This window comes from Xenopus laevis, chromosome 3L (assembly GCF_017654675.1).
Source record: "Xenopus laevis strain J_2021 chromosome 3L, Xenopus_laevis_v10.1, whole genome shotgun sequence".
NCBI lineage: Eukaryota > Metazoa > Chordata > Amphibia > Anura > Pipidae > Xenopus > Xenopus laevis.
In genome coordinates this window covers 76,089,663-76,108,842 of record NC_054375.1, presented here as the reverse complement: position 1 = coordinate 76,108,842, position 19,180 = coordinate 76,089,663, and the positions used below count along the sequence as shown (strand labels likewise).

General features: G+C 35.5%; 1 protein-coding gene across 1 annotated transcript in view; it reads right to left on the bottom strand.

The window, feature by feature from the left end:
• LOC108710266 (cadherin-like and PC-esterase domain-containing protein 1) overlaps positions 1–19,180 on the bottom strand; it is a 146,933-nt gene that overhangs the window by 61,841 nt on the left and 65,912 nt on the right. The window contains exons 13-15 of the mRNA XM_041586404.1: positions 16,152–16,178; positions 14,033–14,219; positions 11,035–11,203 (exon numbers count right to left, since the gene is read on the bottom strand). Of these exons, the coding sequence (XP_041442338.1) occupies positions 11,035–11,203; positions 14,033–14,219; positions 16,152–16,178 (383 nt within the window). The remainder of the gene's footprint in view (positions 1–11,034; positions 11,204–14,032; positions 14,220–16,151; positions 16,179–19,180) is intronic.

Sequence of the window (19,180 nt, the reverse complement as noted above, 5' to 3'; positions counted from 1 at the left end):
CCTGCCCGACTGTGGATGCTTTTACAAAAGTTAAAATAAACGTTTAGGTGAGATGCATCTCCCAGCACCCGTGTTAACACTAACATCATATGGGGCACTTTCTATTGATGAGTCAAAATACATTAGAGTGAGGAGACCTACACATACACGAGGAGAATATAAAGTACAATGAAGATTGAACCACTATGCTTCACTTTTGGCATGATGGAGTATGTAACCAGATTACAGCATTTTTAAGCAGATCTTTATTCTGCCAGATGTGAAGAGGGAGAATTAGAGATAGTGGAAGTGATAACTGTCAGTTGATCCTGTCATTCAGACACTTTATTTTGACCACTGGGCTCAGTCAGATCTTGCTGATTCTTAATGGGTCCTTGCGTAAGAGTCATCAGTTCTACAGTGTCAAAAGCAGGCACAAGCATCTCACCCTGTCCCTTTACAGCAAGAGCTGTCTCCTGGGAGTTTCACTGAGGCAGTTCCTTGCTCTGCATTCATAGGGGCAAATTTACTAAAGAGCGAAGCGGCTAACGCTAGAGTAAATTCGCCAGCGTGACGTCATTTTGTTACTTAGCCGATTTACTAACGGGTGTGGCGTAATTCACTAGCAAAGTGGACCTTCATTTTAGCGAAGTGCGGCAAAGCTGTCGCTGCGCAACTTCGGATCTTAGTGAATTTGCCCCATAGTCATGATAAAATGTGAGATTCGAAAAGTTGTGAATCCTAGACATTAAAAGACATTGGGGCAAATTCACTAAGATCCGAAGTTGGGCCAGCGATAGCTTCACCGCACTTCGCAAGTCGTAGTTATGCCAGCGCTTCGCAAATTCACTAAAATGCAAAGTTGCACTCAGGGAGGCGAACGGTAGCAATGTTGCCCCATTATAAGAGGGCTACACACTGAATTAGACAAATACATTTTACAGTTTATATTTTGGTACACTCATTCTTTATACAGATATTGCTTTTTTCTGTAGTGGTTTTCTTTCTCATGATGAAGAGCTGAAACAATATCTTTTGCAGACTAGAATAAGCTTCCCAGAAACCACAAAGATGATGATCTCATTTAAAGTCTCTGCATTGTTTTACTCCAGCAGACTATATAGAAGACTATGCTTTACATATATATAAGACTAAATAAATCTATTTGTAACTATGCCCATGAGTGCCTTGAATATTTCTAAGGCACCTTGGAGGTTGTTTGTATTTTGGTGAGTACTGATATATTATATAACAATATATAACAATATATATATATATCCCTATATGTATAGGTATGGAACCTGTTATACAGAATGCTGGGGACCTGGGGATTTCCAGATAATGGATCTTCCCATAATTTGGATCTTTATACCTAAAGCAGAAAATCATGTAAATATTAAATAAACCCAATAGGCTGGTTTTGCTTCTAATAAGGATTAATTATATCTTAGTTGGGATCAAATACAAGGAACTGTTTTAATTCTACAGAGAAAAAGAACATCATTTTTAAAAATTTGGATTATTTGGTTAAAATGGAGTTTATGGGAGACTGCCTTTCTGTAATTCCGAGCTTTCTGGATAACAGGTTTCAGTGTTAACCGGTCCTGTGTATATATATTTTTATACTATAGAAGTAGAAATATACATATACATACACCTTTATATTTATATATATTAAACACGAGCACATATAAAGAGTTGAAACATATACAGTATCTTTCTAAACAGGGCACTATTTATGGCTCTTAGTAACCTACTGCACTTGCACCTGCCTAGTGAGGCCCCTAGACCCACCCATCCTTGAACCTCCCTTACCTAATGTCCCACTAATATGATCTAATGGTATAAAAGGTGGGAGTAAACTATGTACAGTATGTGCATGCCTTAGTGGCCTTCAGTGTTTTGGTGCATTAGCTACACTCTTTCTGTATTAAGACATTTACTACAATGTCACTGCATTCTAACAACAGCACCTTTATAAAGTGCCAAGTGGTGCTACTTTGTTAAGCGTGCCTCTACTTACATGTAACTGTTTTCACAACTGAAAAATTGGTTACCAACTTATTCATCACCATGGTGACTGTGAGATTCATACTTTGTGTTTAGCAAATTAAAAAGCACAATGTCTCTAAAGTAAAAGCATGTTTCTACTGCTAAACTATTGTATCCTCTGCCCCACAGACTTCCAAGTATGTTTTAAATTGTATTAGTTAACTGAGATGAAAGACCATGCAAATTCCAGTGGAAATAAACGACTGTGGGAAATGTGTAACAATGCACATCTATAGGATAGTCCTCCAATATAGTAAAATGTGTTTCAAACCTTTTAACAGAGGAAAAATGCTTACACACTGTACCTCATATCATACTCATATCATACTTCATAGTCACCAACAGGCCTCATCCAACATAAACATCATTTTCTTGTACATTGCACTTTACCTCTACATAAAACTGTGTAATGTCTGGCATTCCCTGTGTTATCCAAAAAATAAAAAGGAAATCTTTGTGGTTTATCATTTAAGTATCCAGTCTCAAGATAAGACCTTTTTATTTTGGTAAAATAATCCAGCATGGCTGCCCCACAATTTGAGAAAGACTAGTGTAAATGGCTATTTTTTATGTTTAAACAAGGTCAGAATATTATTATTATCCTTTATTTATATAGTGGCAAATATGTTGCAAATGTTGCAATACTATACATAACATGGGAGGAAAATATAAGCTCCTTACAAAAAATTACCTTGACTGGAAGCAAAACTAGTATTTCAGCCCTGCAAGGGAGCCACTGTGGTTACACAATGGTATTCACCATAAAATGTTACCAACATTTTGCTTCCTTATATCATAATGTGTTATCTAGGTATTATAATCATCAAACCAGCAAGAAAATAATGAAATCTGGCAAAGTATCCACTAAACAACAATGTAAAATAGTCTAGAGGGCCCATTTACTTAGCTCGAGTGAAGGAATAGAATAAAAAAAACTTCGAATTTCGAATGTTTTTTTTGGCTACTTCGACCATCGAATTGGATACTTCGACCTTCGACTACGACTTCGAATCGAACGATTCTAACTAAAAATCGTTCGACTGTTCGACCTTTCGCTAGTTGAAGTACTGTCTCTTTAAAAAAAACTTCAACCCCCTAGTTCGCCACCTAAAACCTACCGAAGTACAATGTTAGCCTATGGGGAAGATCCCCATAGGCTTTCTAATTTTTTTTTGTCGAAGAAAAATCGTTCGATCGACGGATTAAAATCCTTTGAATCAAACGATTCGAAGGATTTAATCGTTCGATCGAAGGACTTAATCGTTCGATCGAACGATTTTTCATTCGAATGAACGAATAGCACTAAATCCTTCGAGGATCAGAATGGCCGGTTGAAGACTACTTATTTTAGACTACGAATTTAGTCAACAGCTCAAATCTCAGTGTCCAGAATCTGAATTGTGAGTTTTGTTAAACAACACACAGTCGGGTCATTTATGAACTTTGCACAAGGCAGATTGGTTGGCAAAGTGAATATATTTGCCCTGTGCATGGTTGTATTTATAAAGCTGAATAAGTGTGGTGCAAACAGAATTGCAAAAAAGTGTTTTGGTGGGACATGATGACACTCGGTGGCCTGAGTAGAAGAGCTTTGCTTTTTGCACCTTGTCATATAAATACAAAATAATAATTCTTTTATTCCTTCCTTTTTAAGATTAAATTATTGTGAATGCCCTTCTTGTATTTTTTTCAAAGGTGTGGCCTCCTTATATTTACCTTGAACCTCATGGCTCAGCCAGAAGCTAAGGTTAGTTGAGAACATGTAAGCCAACGTGTAACTACATGCAAGTACTGTATTTGTTTAGTATTTATAATTTAATATTTAGGTCATTTCTAGTATCCCACAATATCAAAAATCAGAATATTTTGTGTAAAATATCTCTAATGCCCGAAATGTTAAATGCAAATACTATTTGGTATTTAATCTTGTCATGACTCAGCTTTCTCTCACTTTTAAGTCAGTACTGTGGTAAATGATCTTGACCTACATACAACTAGATGAAAACATCCCTGTATAATATACTGATGTGAACATTTTACTGTATTGGTTCTTCAGTTTTGTTCATGCATATATAATATAAAACCTTGAGAAATTCTAGACCAAGAGTCCCAGACTGATATACTTGAAATGCTAATATACTGGTGCTCAGCCAATAAAGTGCGTAATATATGTACATACAGCCATCCTAGAGGACATTCCTGAGGTTACTGTTCAATCCAAATTGTTACTTTCAAATAATCTACAGATGCTATGAACCAAATCCTAAGAAAACTTTTGCAAGCTTTCCAGTCATGTTTAATTCCTTCTAATTTCATGACCTCCAGGTTAATCCTCCATCACTCTTATTAGCCAATTTAATCAAGCAGACATCAAATGCGCTGCTATAAATCACACGCTTTACTTAGTATATAGATAATCATCTAGATTATATTTTTGAGCGTGATGGTCAGACAGCTACAATATGAATACTAATTTTTCAAAACACACACATTCTAGCTTTGATTGGAAAAGGAACAAAAGTTTAGCCTTCTTTGTATTTCATGTTGAGCCCCATCCTGTGACTTGCAGAAGCAGCTGCTGTACTCTTTGTCACATGGCATGAGAAATCCCCAATTCAGAGGCAAAACTCAACAAAGCCAAAGTCGCAAATTGATTAAAGGGCAAATTGTAACTGGCGACTGATTCGCACACTTTGTACCACTTTGTCAGGTGAAAACCACTACGCTAATTCACTAAAATGCGAAGTTTCATCCTGGGTGCCGATTGCTGGTGACTTTTTGCTAGAGTTACTTTGGCAGTGCAAGTGTTTCAAAGCAAAATTATGCTATCGATCGCGTCTGCCTAGCAAAACTTTGTTAGTCCTCTTATGCTTAGGTTAATTTGAATAGGCAAATACATTAAAGTCATATGGACGTCTTTATTAGAGATGTTGGTGCAAATGCTTGAAGTGGCCATTTTTTATTACAAATGTCCAGGGAACCTTAATAAAGACAAAAGAGATCATATAATGCCCTACACATGAGCCCACCCTAAAATGAATGTTCCATGCCCCTCAAATCTCTGGGGAAAAATGGTAACCCAAAAAAGTTTAATAGTTAGGACTTTTGCAGGCAATCCCACTTAAAAAAAAGAAAATGTTGCCAGCGTTTTACAACATTAATGCATTTCCGGCAGTTGAAATGATGTAAGTGACATAAGATTGAGGAAGATCTAGATTAATTTTAGCAGTTCGCCTGGTCTGAGGTGGTGAAGTCAACTCTTCACTTTAGTGAATTTGCAGAGTAATGACCATTCGCAAAAAGTTGCCTGGCGATAGAGTGCGAATGAACGCTAGCAACAGAACCGTTCAATAGCGAATTTTTGCCTACACTTGTTAGTAAATTGGCGATGTCCCTGTTGATGGCATTTCTGGCAATATTTTGCTTGCGTTAGCCACTTCGCCCTTTAGTAAATATCTAACTTCTATTTGAATGCAGTTTGGTTACCTTCTTAACTACAATGTGAACACCAAAAGTGCATCAACTGGGACACCAGAAATGAAAATCAACTGGAATAAACTCAATGTTTGCAGTAACTAGACAGCTCCTATGATTTGCTAAAATGCGCTTGGTATCAAAAAACAATTCTAATGCTCACAAATCCATGTCTCACCAGGTAAACCATGCTATGAATTGTATGCAAAAAATGTTTTACATGGTGGGGTAACATGAACGTGCAGAGCCCCCCTGCAATAAAACATTTTTTGGGGGTGCACTGCTGATTGCAACCCCTAGCCCCTCCACAGCCTATGTGTGCCTGCTTGAGAGTGGCAAAGTTTAAGGTAGGAAATTGGACTGGGGAGAGGGTCTGCTGTATTGCAGTTACGCCACTGTAATACAGCAGATCCTCTATTATGCAAGTTTAGAAACCCATCAAATTCCCATATTTTATTGCTGCTGAATGTGTGGGTTTAAAGGTGTCAGCAGAGTTTGCAATGTTCCAAAATAGTATTGTTTTTAGACTACCAATTGCAAAACAATGAAATTAAGTAGATGCAAAACAGTAGATTGAAGTTCTGATGACATTTGAATTATGTGGTACTATAAAAATGTTTTGAGGGAAATTAATCTTACTGGCAAGCCACAAAAAGGAATATTTTTTTTAGCTATTTCTTACATCTGCAAAGTATGTATTTTTGTTGTAAGGCTATATGGCCCAGTCAGTTTGAATGTGTAATAACATTCTCCTATGCTCCATTATGATCTATAAAAGTAATTTTGAGTTTCTATTTTCTAGAACCGAGACAGCAATGTGCTATGTGAAGGCAAAGTAATATGTTTTTCTGTGAAACAGAACAATATACAGACAATGTTGATTGCTTTATAAATACCATCCTTTATACTCCCCAAGCATATGTTTCATCTGTGTAAGTTATGGAATCTGTTATATGTTTCAAAACAATTACATTTTTTAAACGGACAAAATGGCAACAAAATACAGTAATATGCCTAAAGAGGGATAACATTAGGTGACATAAACAGATATATTTCTATTTTGTGTTAAGTGCGAGAAGTACAGAAGAACAGCAGTTTTCTTCCATAAACAATTCTAAAACACAAAAATAGCTTTTCAGCAGCAGCAGGAGAATGCAAGAAAATACTGTGGGTTTACAGACCACTTATGAGGCTGCAGCTGGAATATGTACATCACATTGATTTCTATGTGTTTAGTTAACAAACATCACTCTCTGTGTGTCTCTGGGGTAAATTCACTAATGGGAGAATTTTCACCAGCGTCAGATTTACATATCTCGCACCAATTCACCAGGCGCAAATGCGCTATGACTATGCCAATTCACTAATATGCGAAGTTGGTGCAAATGCTTGAAGTTACCACTTTTTGTTAAAAATGTCCAGGGAACCTTATTAAAGACAAGAGAGTTAATATAATGCCCTACACATGAGCCCACTGTAAAATGAATGTTCCATATGTTATGAAATGTCTGGAGAAAATCAGTTACCCCAAAAATAAGTTTGCAGGCAATCAAGCTTTAAAAAAGGAAAAGTCACCAGCGTTTTTTGTACTTTAATGCATTTTCGGCATTGATTGAGGAAGATCTAGCTAAGCTCTTCGCTTGGTCTGGGGTGGCAAAGTGAAATCTGGCAAAAGGGTAACGTTCAGTAAAATCCACTTTACTGGATTTGCGGATTAACAACCTTTCGATAGAGCGAAAAGTTGCCAGGCAATAGAGTGCGAACGAGCGCTGTGACAATGTTGTAGCTAAACAATTTGTAGCATTCATGGGCAATATGTTATTACCAGTGTTAATGCAGTAAATAAATTGACACCCACATATTTCATCTGACATTAAGTCACTGCATATCAGAAATACTGATTTAGGTTTTAATGGTGCTTTATGGCTCTTCAATTTGCATCATTTACTACAGTGGGGAAAAGGACAATTATTTTGCACCAGGCTTAGTAAAATGCAAAAATAAAATCTGCTTCTGTATTAGGCATCAAATAAAACCACAGTATATTATTTTTAAGCAACACTTGCATAAGGTAAAGCTTCAGGGATTACTATTATAAGGCAGATTCATAATGCAAAACATTGCCTACAATATCCAATAGTTTGGGTTGATGGGCCTACGTTATTGCACAGAGTTTTCAGCTATCATTACGTGAATTGTTTTATAATAAATGTTGCTCTGTAGAAGTATATTTTTATAATATCAGAATTTTGTATTTTATATGTGCGTAGCTTATTTGTAACAAAGAACACATGCATAACTGAGACTCTGTATTATTTATAGGCCCTTTCACTTACAATGCAGTCATTGGTATGGAACAATTCTTGTGTTTTTCTGTATTTTACATATAAATTTATTTTGGTTTGACACTGACCTACTTTGACCTGGAGGTACTGACACTTTAGGCAAGATTTATTGTACAAAGTAAGATATTGCATATGTGATTGCCTTAAAATGCCCAGTGCAATGGGTTTAAAATGCAGAATATGATGTGGATAAATGAGAATCAGTTCACGAGAAAGTTAATTTAAAGGGCAGAGTGCAGCTGGGAAACTTAAAACTATATAAAATAAAGAAAAAAACGGAAATTGGATTTAGCCACCGTTCAACCTTTTGACATTAACATATGTCATGTTCGCAGTTGCAAATGAGTCGCATTACACGAGTCAAATGAAGCAAATGTGTGAAAGGACAACGAGAGAGATTTCTTCAACTCTGCACCAAAAGTCACCATCTTTTTTGCTGCAATCATATGAGTATTTTTCACTGAGCTAGGAAACTAAACTAGAAAGAAATGTAAAACAAAAAAAGGATAGATAAATCTGTAGTGGTTGAAGCAGGACCTTGAAAAAAGAAAATTTGAAAGAGGGGACACTGGAGTATTCAAATGGAACGGAGAAACTGAATAACAACAAGACAGACATATTTCATTAAGACAGTTTCATTAAGTGGCATTTTAGAAATCTGACATGATCCACAGTACATGGTAGACTTTTCTAGCCCTAATGGCGACTGTTATGTTCCTAAATGCAGGTATTTGTTAACTTATTACTTTTATCCTGCAGTAACAGTGAAATGTGGCAACGCCTTAAAATTGCATGAATGTATAGATATCAAATAACATATGTTAAGCTGAAATTGTTGTACTGTCAACACACAAAGCAAGAATGCAATAGAACATCTATCATCAGTTTTAATTAATTATTATTCCACCTACTAATACTTTTTTCCTATAACATTTTCGACCTTGAAACACGCTGCATTACAAAGGACATTATTCGGTATGACTGACTTAAACGTCACTATTAATGCTAATAAAACACAATGTATTTCCCATATCTGATATGGATGATGGTAGATGCTTGGCAAACGTGTTTGATTTTGTAAAATTAGCGAGAGCAATCAATCCTGCATGCCGGCATTACTAGGAGCCACACATTTCTTATATGAATAGCCTTGAACTTAATCCAGGATTACTCAAATGCATGAGAATTGTTAGATGGTTGAAATCAACATCCCTAGATCTGTCTTTGTATTGTAACCTTCAACACAGTATCAGCTTGCAGTGAAACTTGAATATCCTAATGGGATTAAACATAAAAGAAAGTCTGAAAAAGTCTTTGGATTAGAAATTTAACTAAAGCCTACTATGAGAAAGGCCCCACTGCTGTCACTGACCTTTTGCTCCATAAATATCATACCAGTCGAGCCTGTTTAAGTGTCAAAAGGGAACCCTCCCATTTATTTTTACCCTTTTGGTGGTGCAACAGGTGTCAGATTAAAAAAGAACAAAATTACAGAGGTTGCTGATATATTGTGATGTCATTTTATATAAGAAGTCTTTCTAACATCAAATATGCTGTAATTTCTCTCTTCTTGTTTTATTCTAGTTTACAGTTAAATCTTTAATTTTAGAAACCAATAACACATTTTTCTAAGATGAACTTCCCATCTAAACTATTTAGCATGACTTTGTTAGGATACTAGAGAACCCTGAAATATAGATGTAAAGTACATTTATTTAGCTCTTTAAAATATAGTTTATTGAATATTGAATCATAAACACATTTTGAGCCATTTCAGAAATGCTAGAGTTACATTAGTTTAAGTTCACATCCAGTCTAATTTTTTGTCAGGCCCCCTATAATAAAGCTACAAATACATAAATAATGACTTTTGTATCATCCTTTAGAAATACCCAAAACAGCAAAAAAACAATTATCTATCTTTAATCTTAACCAATGGGTCGTCAAGTTGTCCCATCCAAAAGGTTTGCTTTGGACCCTACAATTTGGAAAACTTTACACATATTGGCTGTATAGTCTACCTCTCCAGTAACACTAACTACTCTAGCTTGCACTTTCATTACTTCTCTCTAACACTTTAAACTCAGTATTTGAGTACTAAGCAATACCATTAGACACAATAGCGGAAAATAGACAACTTGAAACTCTACCAATTTCTAGACATCTGCCTTTTTTGGAGAAAATAATACTTAACATATTTGCAGGATGTGTCCTATTTTCACTCTTGGCTAGGGAGATGTATACTATTCTTAAGTCTTTTCTCTATGCAGTGGATTTGATGACCCTAAATTCTAGTGTACTAATATTTTGGCTGTGTTGGACTTTTAAGTTACAACTTCAATCGTCGCTGTCATTATTTGAAAATTATACATTTGAGATTGTGCTGACTAGACTTCCCACAGCAAACTACCTCAGATTAGCTACAGATGGAGCAGCTCTCCTTCAACTAGACTCCAATGCCCACAATTCCTTTCTTGATTCCTTACAGGTGTGTTAGCTTGCTTTTTACTACTTTGCTTCAAAAGTTACAACCACCAGTACAGCAAAAAGGGAAAGACAGTTTTTAAAGGCAGATGCATTGAAAAAGAACTTGTGACGAGTGAAAATGTGTTATGTATATACAATATACAGATTTTTTATTATATTAAGCAACATTGTATTTTTGGATTTATATCCCCTTCTAGATGAGACTGCATTTTATATCTACAATCTAATAATAAGATCCTCCATGCCCTCTATGTGATTTGTTGCATAATCCTTTATCTGGGAAGGTGCCAGGCTGAACCAAAGAGGTACAAGGCAAATATTTATTAATGTTGTTTTGGGAATGATTAGCTAAAAGATGTTTTTCAACTTTATTTTGCAGTGGGCTTGGTTTAATGGGCATTCACCTTTAATTGTAATCAATGACACCCTTTCTCAGTGACAACAGAATAGGGTAACCCCTGGCATGATGTTGTTTAGACAAGAACGGGAGTTGTCCAAAACAAGCATTGACTAGACTAGCATAGTCTTAGAATAATAAACTAAGTAAAATAGCATTCAGACAAATTAAACAAATAGCAAGCATTCTGTTGTTATTGCAGCTGTTTTGGCCTCTGTTTTCAGCTAAGTGAAAGTTAAAGCATAATGTTAACATTTAATCCAACACATGGCTCTAATGCAACCTCTAGGCTTAGTTTACCTGTACAAAGCCACACATGATGTAATGGTCAAACAACGGCAAACTCGGTCTCTGTTCCCGATGTACAGTAATTCGATAGCTTCTTAATACTATTGGGCTTGGTTCTGATTTATCAGTTACATTTATGGTTATCTGATTAAGGCCCAGGCCCAGAGGAAAAGCCACTGTTCTGTAAAATAAAAATAAAAATTGCCTTATATTGACAACTACAATTCTTTCCAGTCCCATGAAAACATATATTGTGGGCTATACTATTATTACACATAGTAAACATGGTGCTGGCTTTTTGTAGAGTTTAAATATTATAAAAAGTAGCTGAATGAATGCTTATCAGGGCCCCTTGTCACTGGCAACATGTAATTCCAACTTTTTAATAAAAACTATCTTCTTTTCTGTTTCACTGCACATGCTCTGTGTTGCTGTCAGTTACTGATCTTAGAGACAGACCCAAAATATACTGTACATATAGAATATAACTGTCACGATATAAGGTTGATTAGTAATTAAATACAGATAATTACTACATGGCAGCACAAAAAGAAGTGCAACTAACATTAGAATTTAATAATCAGCATCATATTTTATTACAGACTAACATCATTTTCTGCTAGATATTTTGTGACGGCCCCTAAGCTTAGCTTCTCAACAGCTGCTCAGAGCCCAATGAGCATTCGTGTCGCAGACTCTTTCCAAGATGGTGACCCCCTGTGATAGGTTTGAAGTCCTAGATCATTGCTGCTATTGAGAAGCTGAAACTTTAGACTGGTGCAATAAGTTCAGTTTATAAAATATGGCCTTCTTACCCCTATTAATTTGTAGAGTTTAGTTCTCCTTTAAGATTAGCACAATTGTTCACACAGTTCATTGCAACTGAGATCCAATTGCACTGAAAACCTTTTAATTTCCGTAATTTATGTACTTTGCAGGCATAAATGACCCCTAAAGTACTTTGTATTTTATAGCATCCACTGCAGGCTTAACTTTGTATTGCCATTACAAACTGTGAGCTTTAAAATTCATTTTAAGAACTCACTGTCACTAGTTTCAATATGCATGACGTATAGACTGACATACTAGCTAATCTGCTTTAAACCACCCTACAGTTGTGAGCAGAAAAATGTGACTAAACTGTCAAATATAAATGTATAAATGGATATCATAAATTATTTGATTAAGAAAACTGCAATCTCTTCAATGTCAGAAAGATATATCATGTAACTTGCAAACATAATTAGAAATTATACTTTACTTTCCCCTCTTTAAATTCCAAGAGCTCAGACCACCCAGAATCCAGCATAGTGACTTTTCAGCCTATGCCCTACATTATTGTCCTGGGATAATTGCACCATTTGAAAATACTTCAGGGAGGCATGAATCATAAAATAAATCCAATGAATTATCCATGTCTCAAGCTGGAGGCAATGAAGAGTGAGAAGTGTTTTAAAGGTACAATGCTTATTTTACTGATAGCTGGTTGGAAAACAGAAACATTTCAGATACTGTTTTTAAAATGTTTGGAACTGCTAAATTAAGCAATGCTGGAATGTAGCTTACTTAAGTTGGTCACAGAATGAAATAAACATATATTAAATGATGTGCTGCCAAGGTGACACAGTGAGCTTGAAACAGTCCTAAGCCAAGTTCAACCTTTGCTAAACCATGTCCATGTTGATCTTGGGGAAGAAGTGAAACCCCATGCAAGACGGTTGCCAGTTTTAAAAATTCTTTCCTGCCCTAAAAATTGTAACTAGTGAGGATTTATTATTATTATTATTATTGTTATGGAACAAATGTTTCACTTTAAAGTCATCTAGTTGTTTTATAACCAACGCATTAGTCATATTTGTCATATAATTGTTACACATTAGGTTATTTCAAAATATATATTCGGGTGCCGGTGCCTTGCTTGCATCACTAGCTAGGATTATAGGTTTCCATCTAATGAAATGTGTACTTGACTGGGCATGTACTTTTTATGGCTTTTAATTCTTTAACACAGAACTACAAGCATCAATGAGGCATTCACATATACACACACTTGTGCCTTATTATTTTTGGATGCGAGCAGTCTGTGCAGTGTATATGCCATATTCATATAGTGAAAACTGGGATGGTTTCCTATGCTGGAACCTGAGCGAATATTAGCCTCCACTAATTCTTGACTTGTTAACCACTCTCCAGATTCTACTTTCTTGATTTGCTGCTAAACTTGCCAATATGCTGTAATACTTTGCTCAATGAACATAATTGACAAGAAATATATATTTTTTTTTAAAAAAAAGTAAAAATATATTATGTATTTACCTTGAAAAGGTAAACAGAGATACAAGCCTAGACAATAGCCTAGCTGTCTACAAACACAGCAGCTAGGCATCTCTTGACTGCATTCTCCAACCATAGAGACTGCACACGTATAATTTTGCAATCTACTTCCATGTAAAAATGTTATGCATATGCAACCTACTGGCCCCTTGACTAATCTGTCTGATTTTCTAATGGACTGTTTGGTCCTGATGGCTGGTCTATGGTTCAGATAACTTAAGCTGGTCATAGATGCAAAGAGCTGATCATTTGAATCGAGGATTCATACGATTTTCGGACCGTGTGTGGAGAGTCCTGACATTTTGTTGTCCGGCGGAGATCGGTCGTTTGGTCAATCGGACAGGTTAAAAAAGATTTCTGTCGGCTGCCGATAATATCTCTGCATGTTTTGCCGATCGTACAATTTTCAGAGGGAGACAGTCACTAGCTTTGGTCGGACATAACTTTCGTACGATTGCTGTCAGGGGCAGAACATTGGCTGATCTGTTATTTTGTACTTTTGTACTGATCGGAATGGTTAGTCGCAGGTTGGGAGATGGGAAAGTCCAAACGTATGATGATTCGTACGATTGTATCTTTGCGTCTATGGCCAGCTATAGTTCCACTCACACCATACTTTAAACAAAATCGATTATTAAAGTTTTATGTTATTAGATAATTCATGATCATAGTGTACCTTTGTCCTTCCTTCTCCTCCAGGTGCACTTCACTGTCACAGTGAACAGCCTCTGCTCCTATTTCCACCATTAACAAATCGAATGGTACTTCCACATAGTAGTCTTTGATTCTGGGGTTAAAAGCAGGAAGCAGCACCAGCTGGGGATTGCTGAATATGAACCTGACATACGGTAGATCATTGTCATCTGTACCATTAAAGAAAGCAATGAAATGAGAATGAATTGTAATTGCATTGTGTTGCATTGAGTACATAATGAATGGTTCTTTCTGTTTTGGTAAACCCACAGCAAGTGAACATTTTAATTAGCTATGTAGTCTATCAAATATTAAAGGGGTTATTTATCAAAGGCTGAGTTGCTTTTTCCACAAAAAATTTGAGTTTTTAAGATGATTTTTGGGTTTAAAAAACCTATTTTTTCTAGATTTATTATACCCCGACCTTGGAAATAGCTCGAATCAGAAAATACATCATCTAAAATCTGTCAAGGTCATGTAGGAGTTAATGGCAGAAGTCCCTTGAACCATTTGAAGGTGTTAATAGCCTTCATGATGTTCAAGTTTTTTCCCATGGGTTTCACTCAAAGCTCTATCAATTCAAGCAATTTGAGTTTTAAACTAACGAAAACTAAATTCGAGTTTTTTCTTAAATTAGAAACCATTTGAGTTGTGAATCTATTCGAGTTCATTCAAGGTTTAAAATCAGTCACATAGCTCTAAAATTCGTGCTTTGATAAACAACACCCTTAATGATGAATATACTTTTACACATGGGAAACCGAAGTTTTACAACAAATGAGCAAGCTTTGTTAAAATAGACATAGCAGCACCGTATGTAGGATGTCTTCATCGTGAATGTGGATTGTGAAAATATTCCCATTTCATTATTGAACTGATACTATAAAGGGGTTATTTATCAAAGGTTGAATTTTAGAATAATGTAAGCTTTTTTATACCTTGAATGAACTCACAACTCAAATTGTTTCTTATTTTAAGAAAAACCTTGAATGGAAAAAACTCAACTCTGCAAGTTAAGGGTTAACAAATTGGAAACTCAAATTAATTGAGTTTTTGGTGAAAAAAACTCTAATTGCTTGAAATGTTTTCGAGCAACACACACAGATAAAACCTTGATCATGAAGGCTAACATCTTCAAATGGCTCAAGGGACCTCTGCCACGGACTTCTTCATGACCTTGACAGGTTTTTGATGGTGTAAAAATGATTCATGTTATATTCTTCAACAGTCCATGGTAAATGGCCTGATAATTGCATGATTCAACTCTCCCAAAATTTGACCAGGTTCAGTAGCATTTTAGATTGGCATATTGTTGAATAAAGTACCATTTGTACTGTTTTGGGGTTGCATAGTATTGTGTCAGTTAAATGCTTTCAAAACTCTACTCTTTGCTCCAAGCAAAGGTTATGGAATCAACACTTATTAAGAGTTTAAATTATAAAAAGTGTTGGAGGAAAGTAGTGACTACGACCTACTGTACTTTATAGCTGATCCTGGTCCATTCCTACAAGCTACAATGAATATTACTGTAAAATAATTTGTGATGATGTCACTTGACCATTGACAAATACAGAGCAATATCTGATTGCACCCCTGTTCATACTGTTATATCTTCCAAAATGTTCAACTGTTTCAAAACATAAAAGGGCCACACACAACAAATATTTTTGAGTTTTAACTGACATTATTGTCTAAATAGATGTACTCCAGATATACAGTACTAAGGACATTAATGATGTACAGTACTGCGAAACATGTTGGCGCTATATAAATACATGTTAGTAATAATAATAATATTTAAGAACTACCTCACTACCCTGCACCGTGAGGGGCATACAGGTTCTGAAGAATGTATCACCACAGAAAAAGATAGAGTCCAGAAAGTTAAAGGAAGAGATACACAGTAACATTTATTTTCTGTGTATATTTTAATGGTTCCTAATTTTTAATTGTACCATATACTGTATATGAAAAGTGTTTATTTTATATAGCTAATTCACAAGTTTGAGAAATAATTTAGTATATTTTGGTCATCTAGCCTTTGGCGTGACCTGTTGACTCACCTCTTGGCTCAATTAAAGTAATTAAAGAAAGAAACTTACCGTAACTACAGTTCTTCTCTATAATGCCTGCCACAAAAAAACACAAAATTAGACACTGTGTCATAATAATCTAAAATATTTTAGTCTGTTTAGGCTGCTGGTTTTATAGCTTCTAGACAAAAAGATATCATGTTTATGTGAGCATGAAAGTAGTTTAATGCTAGATGTCTTGCTCTAGCACTCAAACAAAGATTGTATTAACAAAACATAAATTTCACTTATGTTCAGCCAGCCACAATTTCTAAATAACATCATTATGAAAGAAAAAATAAGGACTTCTCTTATTAATTAGGTCTATACTAAAGTGAATTATCAGTATTATATTCAGAAAAGATATGATTGATGTTAGCTAGTTTATAGTAGAAAAGTATTGGCCTTGTGCACCCGTCCATTAATGACCTGATGACAATATGGTCAGTGCCAGAACTAGCTGATTACAAGATATAGGAAAATGATTTGTGGTTTATATAAATGTTTTATATATTTTTGTATATTTTTATATCTTATTGATGGGACATTAAAAAAATATTAAATATTATAACTAATATTTTCAGTTACAGTTTGGCTACAATGTGTGCTACATCCACCAGAAATAAATCACTAGGACGTAAAAGATGGTGGTAGTATATTGCAGATATTACATATACATTCCAACACATCATAATTTGGAATGTACCCCACATTGAGGTTGCCTCCAACCCTACCATATAAGAGGCAAAATGATGCAGCCTTGTGAGGCATAAGTGGAATCTGTACCTATAGGTTTAGTGCAAGTAACTGCATGCACTACCAAATGTGGTATTGAAATTTGGGTGTTGACTATGTTAAACTTGTAATCATTTGGGGGCTAACACCCTATAGGATATTGTCTAAATATAGGTGATGTTATCTAGTTGAACCTTTTATTCACAATGACTATAATGGAGAACGATAGTTATACATAGCATACATTTAAATGAAAAAATGTGTAAAGTAAAGCTATATTTACTTTCACTTTAAGAATAAACAAGCCAGACAGTAGATAATAATTATTATAATCATTGATAGGAGTCCAAGGAGTGTCCACAAATAAGTCCCTTCTTCACATTTTGATATTTAAAGCTATATTTAGTAACATAAAACTTTAGGACAAAAGTAAATATAATTTGGAATCCTTGAATTTAAAGTCCAGAATATGTCCTGGTGACTACTAAACTAGTGTCTGACATCAGCCTAAGTGCAACATGACCCATTCAGCTTGGTGTTTGTGCATTAAATACTACTACTGGCTAGTTGCTACCAGATGCTACCACATGGCATCACTAATTTTTTAAATAATGTTTTTTTTGCTGCCAGTACCTCCTTGCCCCCAGCAGTCATAAGATTTGCCAATATCACTATGCCCCTGTCATTTAGCTTAGCTGTTGCAAAACCAAGGATCAAATTGCTTTGGCAGAACTAGATAAACTGAATGAACAGTATGAGGTTTAAGAAACAAAAATATCATTAAATAGCTATTTTGAAGTGAAGATTTTGTGCTACACAGATCCTGTTGGGGGGCACAGAAACTTGCATTATAACAATAATTTAGCAACCAGCTAATTTACAAATCTAGGTGCTGTCAGTTAGAACTGACTATATCATTGTTGTACTTTGTATATATACTGTTCAAAACTAATTGATTGGTTGCTATTGCCTATTGCGCTTTAGTGGTCATGTTTGTATATCAGCCTGTTGTTTTATTAAATATCATTTTATATTAGTGTTTAGGGCATCCAGAGTGATGGACCCAAGCTCATCTGTACTTAGATGGGATCCCAGATTAAGGATAAAATGTAAAATATGTCATGGTTTTTCTATGAGATAACAAATACAAGAAATGTCTACAATGATAGAAGATGAAGAATAGCTTTAGAGCTTGGGACTCTGCAATTTCTTTTTTGTTCTACTCTAAAGAACCCTGATTCTTACATAGTTACATAGTTAAATCGGGTTGAAAAAAGACAAGGTCCATCAAGTTCAACCCCTCCAAATGAAAACCCAGCATCCACACACACACCTCTCCATATCTTCACATAAACTATATATATCTATATTTATACTAACTATAGAATTTAGTATCAGCCTTTATTACTATGTCTGTCCAATAAATCATCCAAGCCCCTCTTAAAAGCATTAACAGAATCAGCCATCACAACATCACCCGGCAGTGCATACCACAACCTCAATGTCCTCACTGAGAAAAACCACCTACGTTGCTTCAAATGAAAGTTATTTTCCTCTAGTCGAAAGGGGTGACCTCTGGTGTGTTGATCCTCTTTATGGGTAAAAAGGTCCCCTGCTATTTGTCTATAATGTCCTCTAATGTACTTGAAAAGTGTAATCATGTCCCCTCGCAAGCACCTTTTTTCCAGAGAAAACAACCCCAACCTTGAAAGTCTTCCATCTCTCTAACCAGTTTAGTTGCACGTCTCTGCATAACTTGCATTTACTGTATATTCGTTTTGCCAAAGTGCATAACCTTGCATTTATCAACATTGAACCTCATTTTCCAGTTTGCTGCCCAGTTTTCCAACTTTGACAAATCACTCTGCAAAGTGGCAGCATCCTGCATGGAACCTATAGTTATGCACAATTTAGTATAATCTGCAAAAATAGAAACAGGCCTATAGAAAAAGCAAAGGACCAAGTACAGAGCCCTGGTCCCATTAGAAAATGTTCCATTTACCACCACTCTTTGAAGTCTATCTTTTAGCCAGTTCTCTATCCAGGTACAAATACTATGTTCCAGACCAACAACCTTCTGTGTTGCTCTGTATCAAATGCTTTAGCAAAGTCTAAGTAAATCACATCCACTGCCATCCCAGAATCAAGGTCCCTGCTCACCTTCTCATAAAAAGAAATTAAGTTAGTCTGGCAAGATCTATTACACATAAAACCATGCTGGAACAAACTCTTAGTATTATGATTTGCTGACGTCAGACTAACTGGCCTATAGTTTTGAGGTTGAGAATGGAATCCCTTTTTTAATAGCGGCACCACATTAAAAA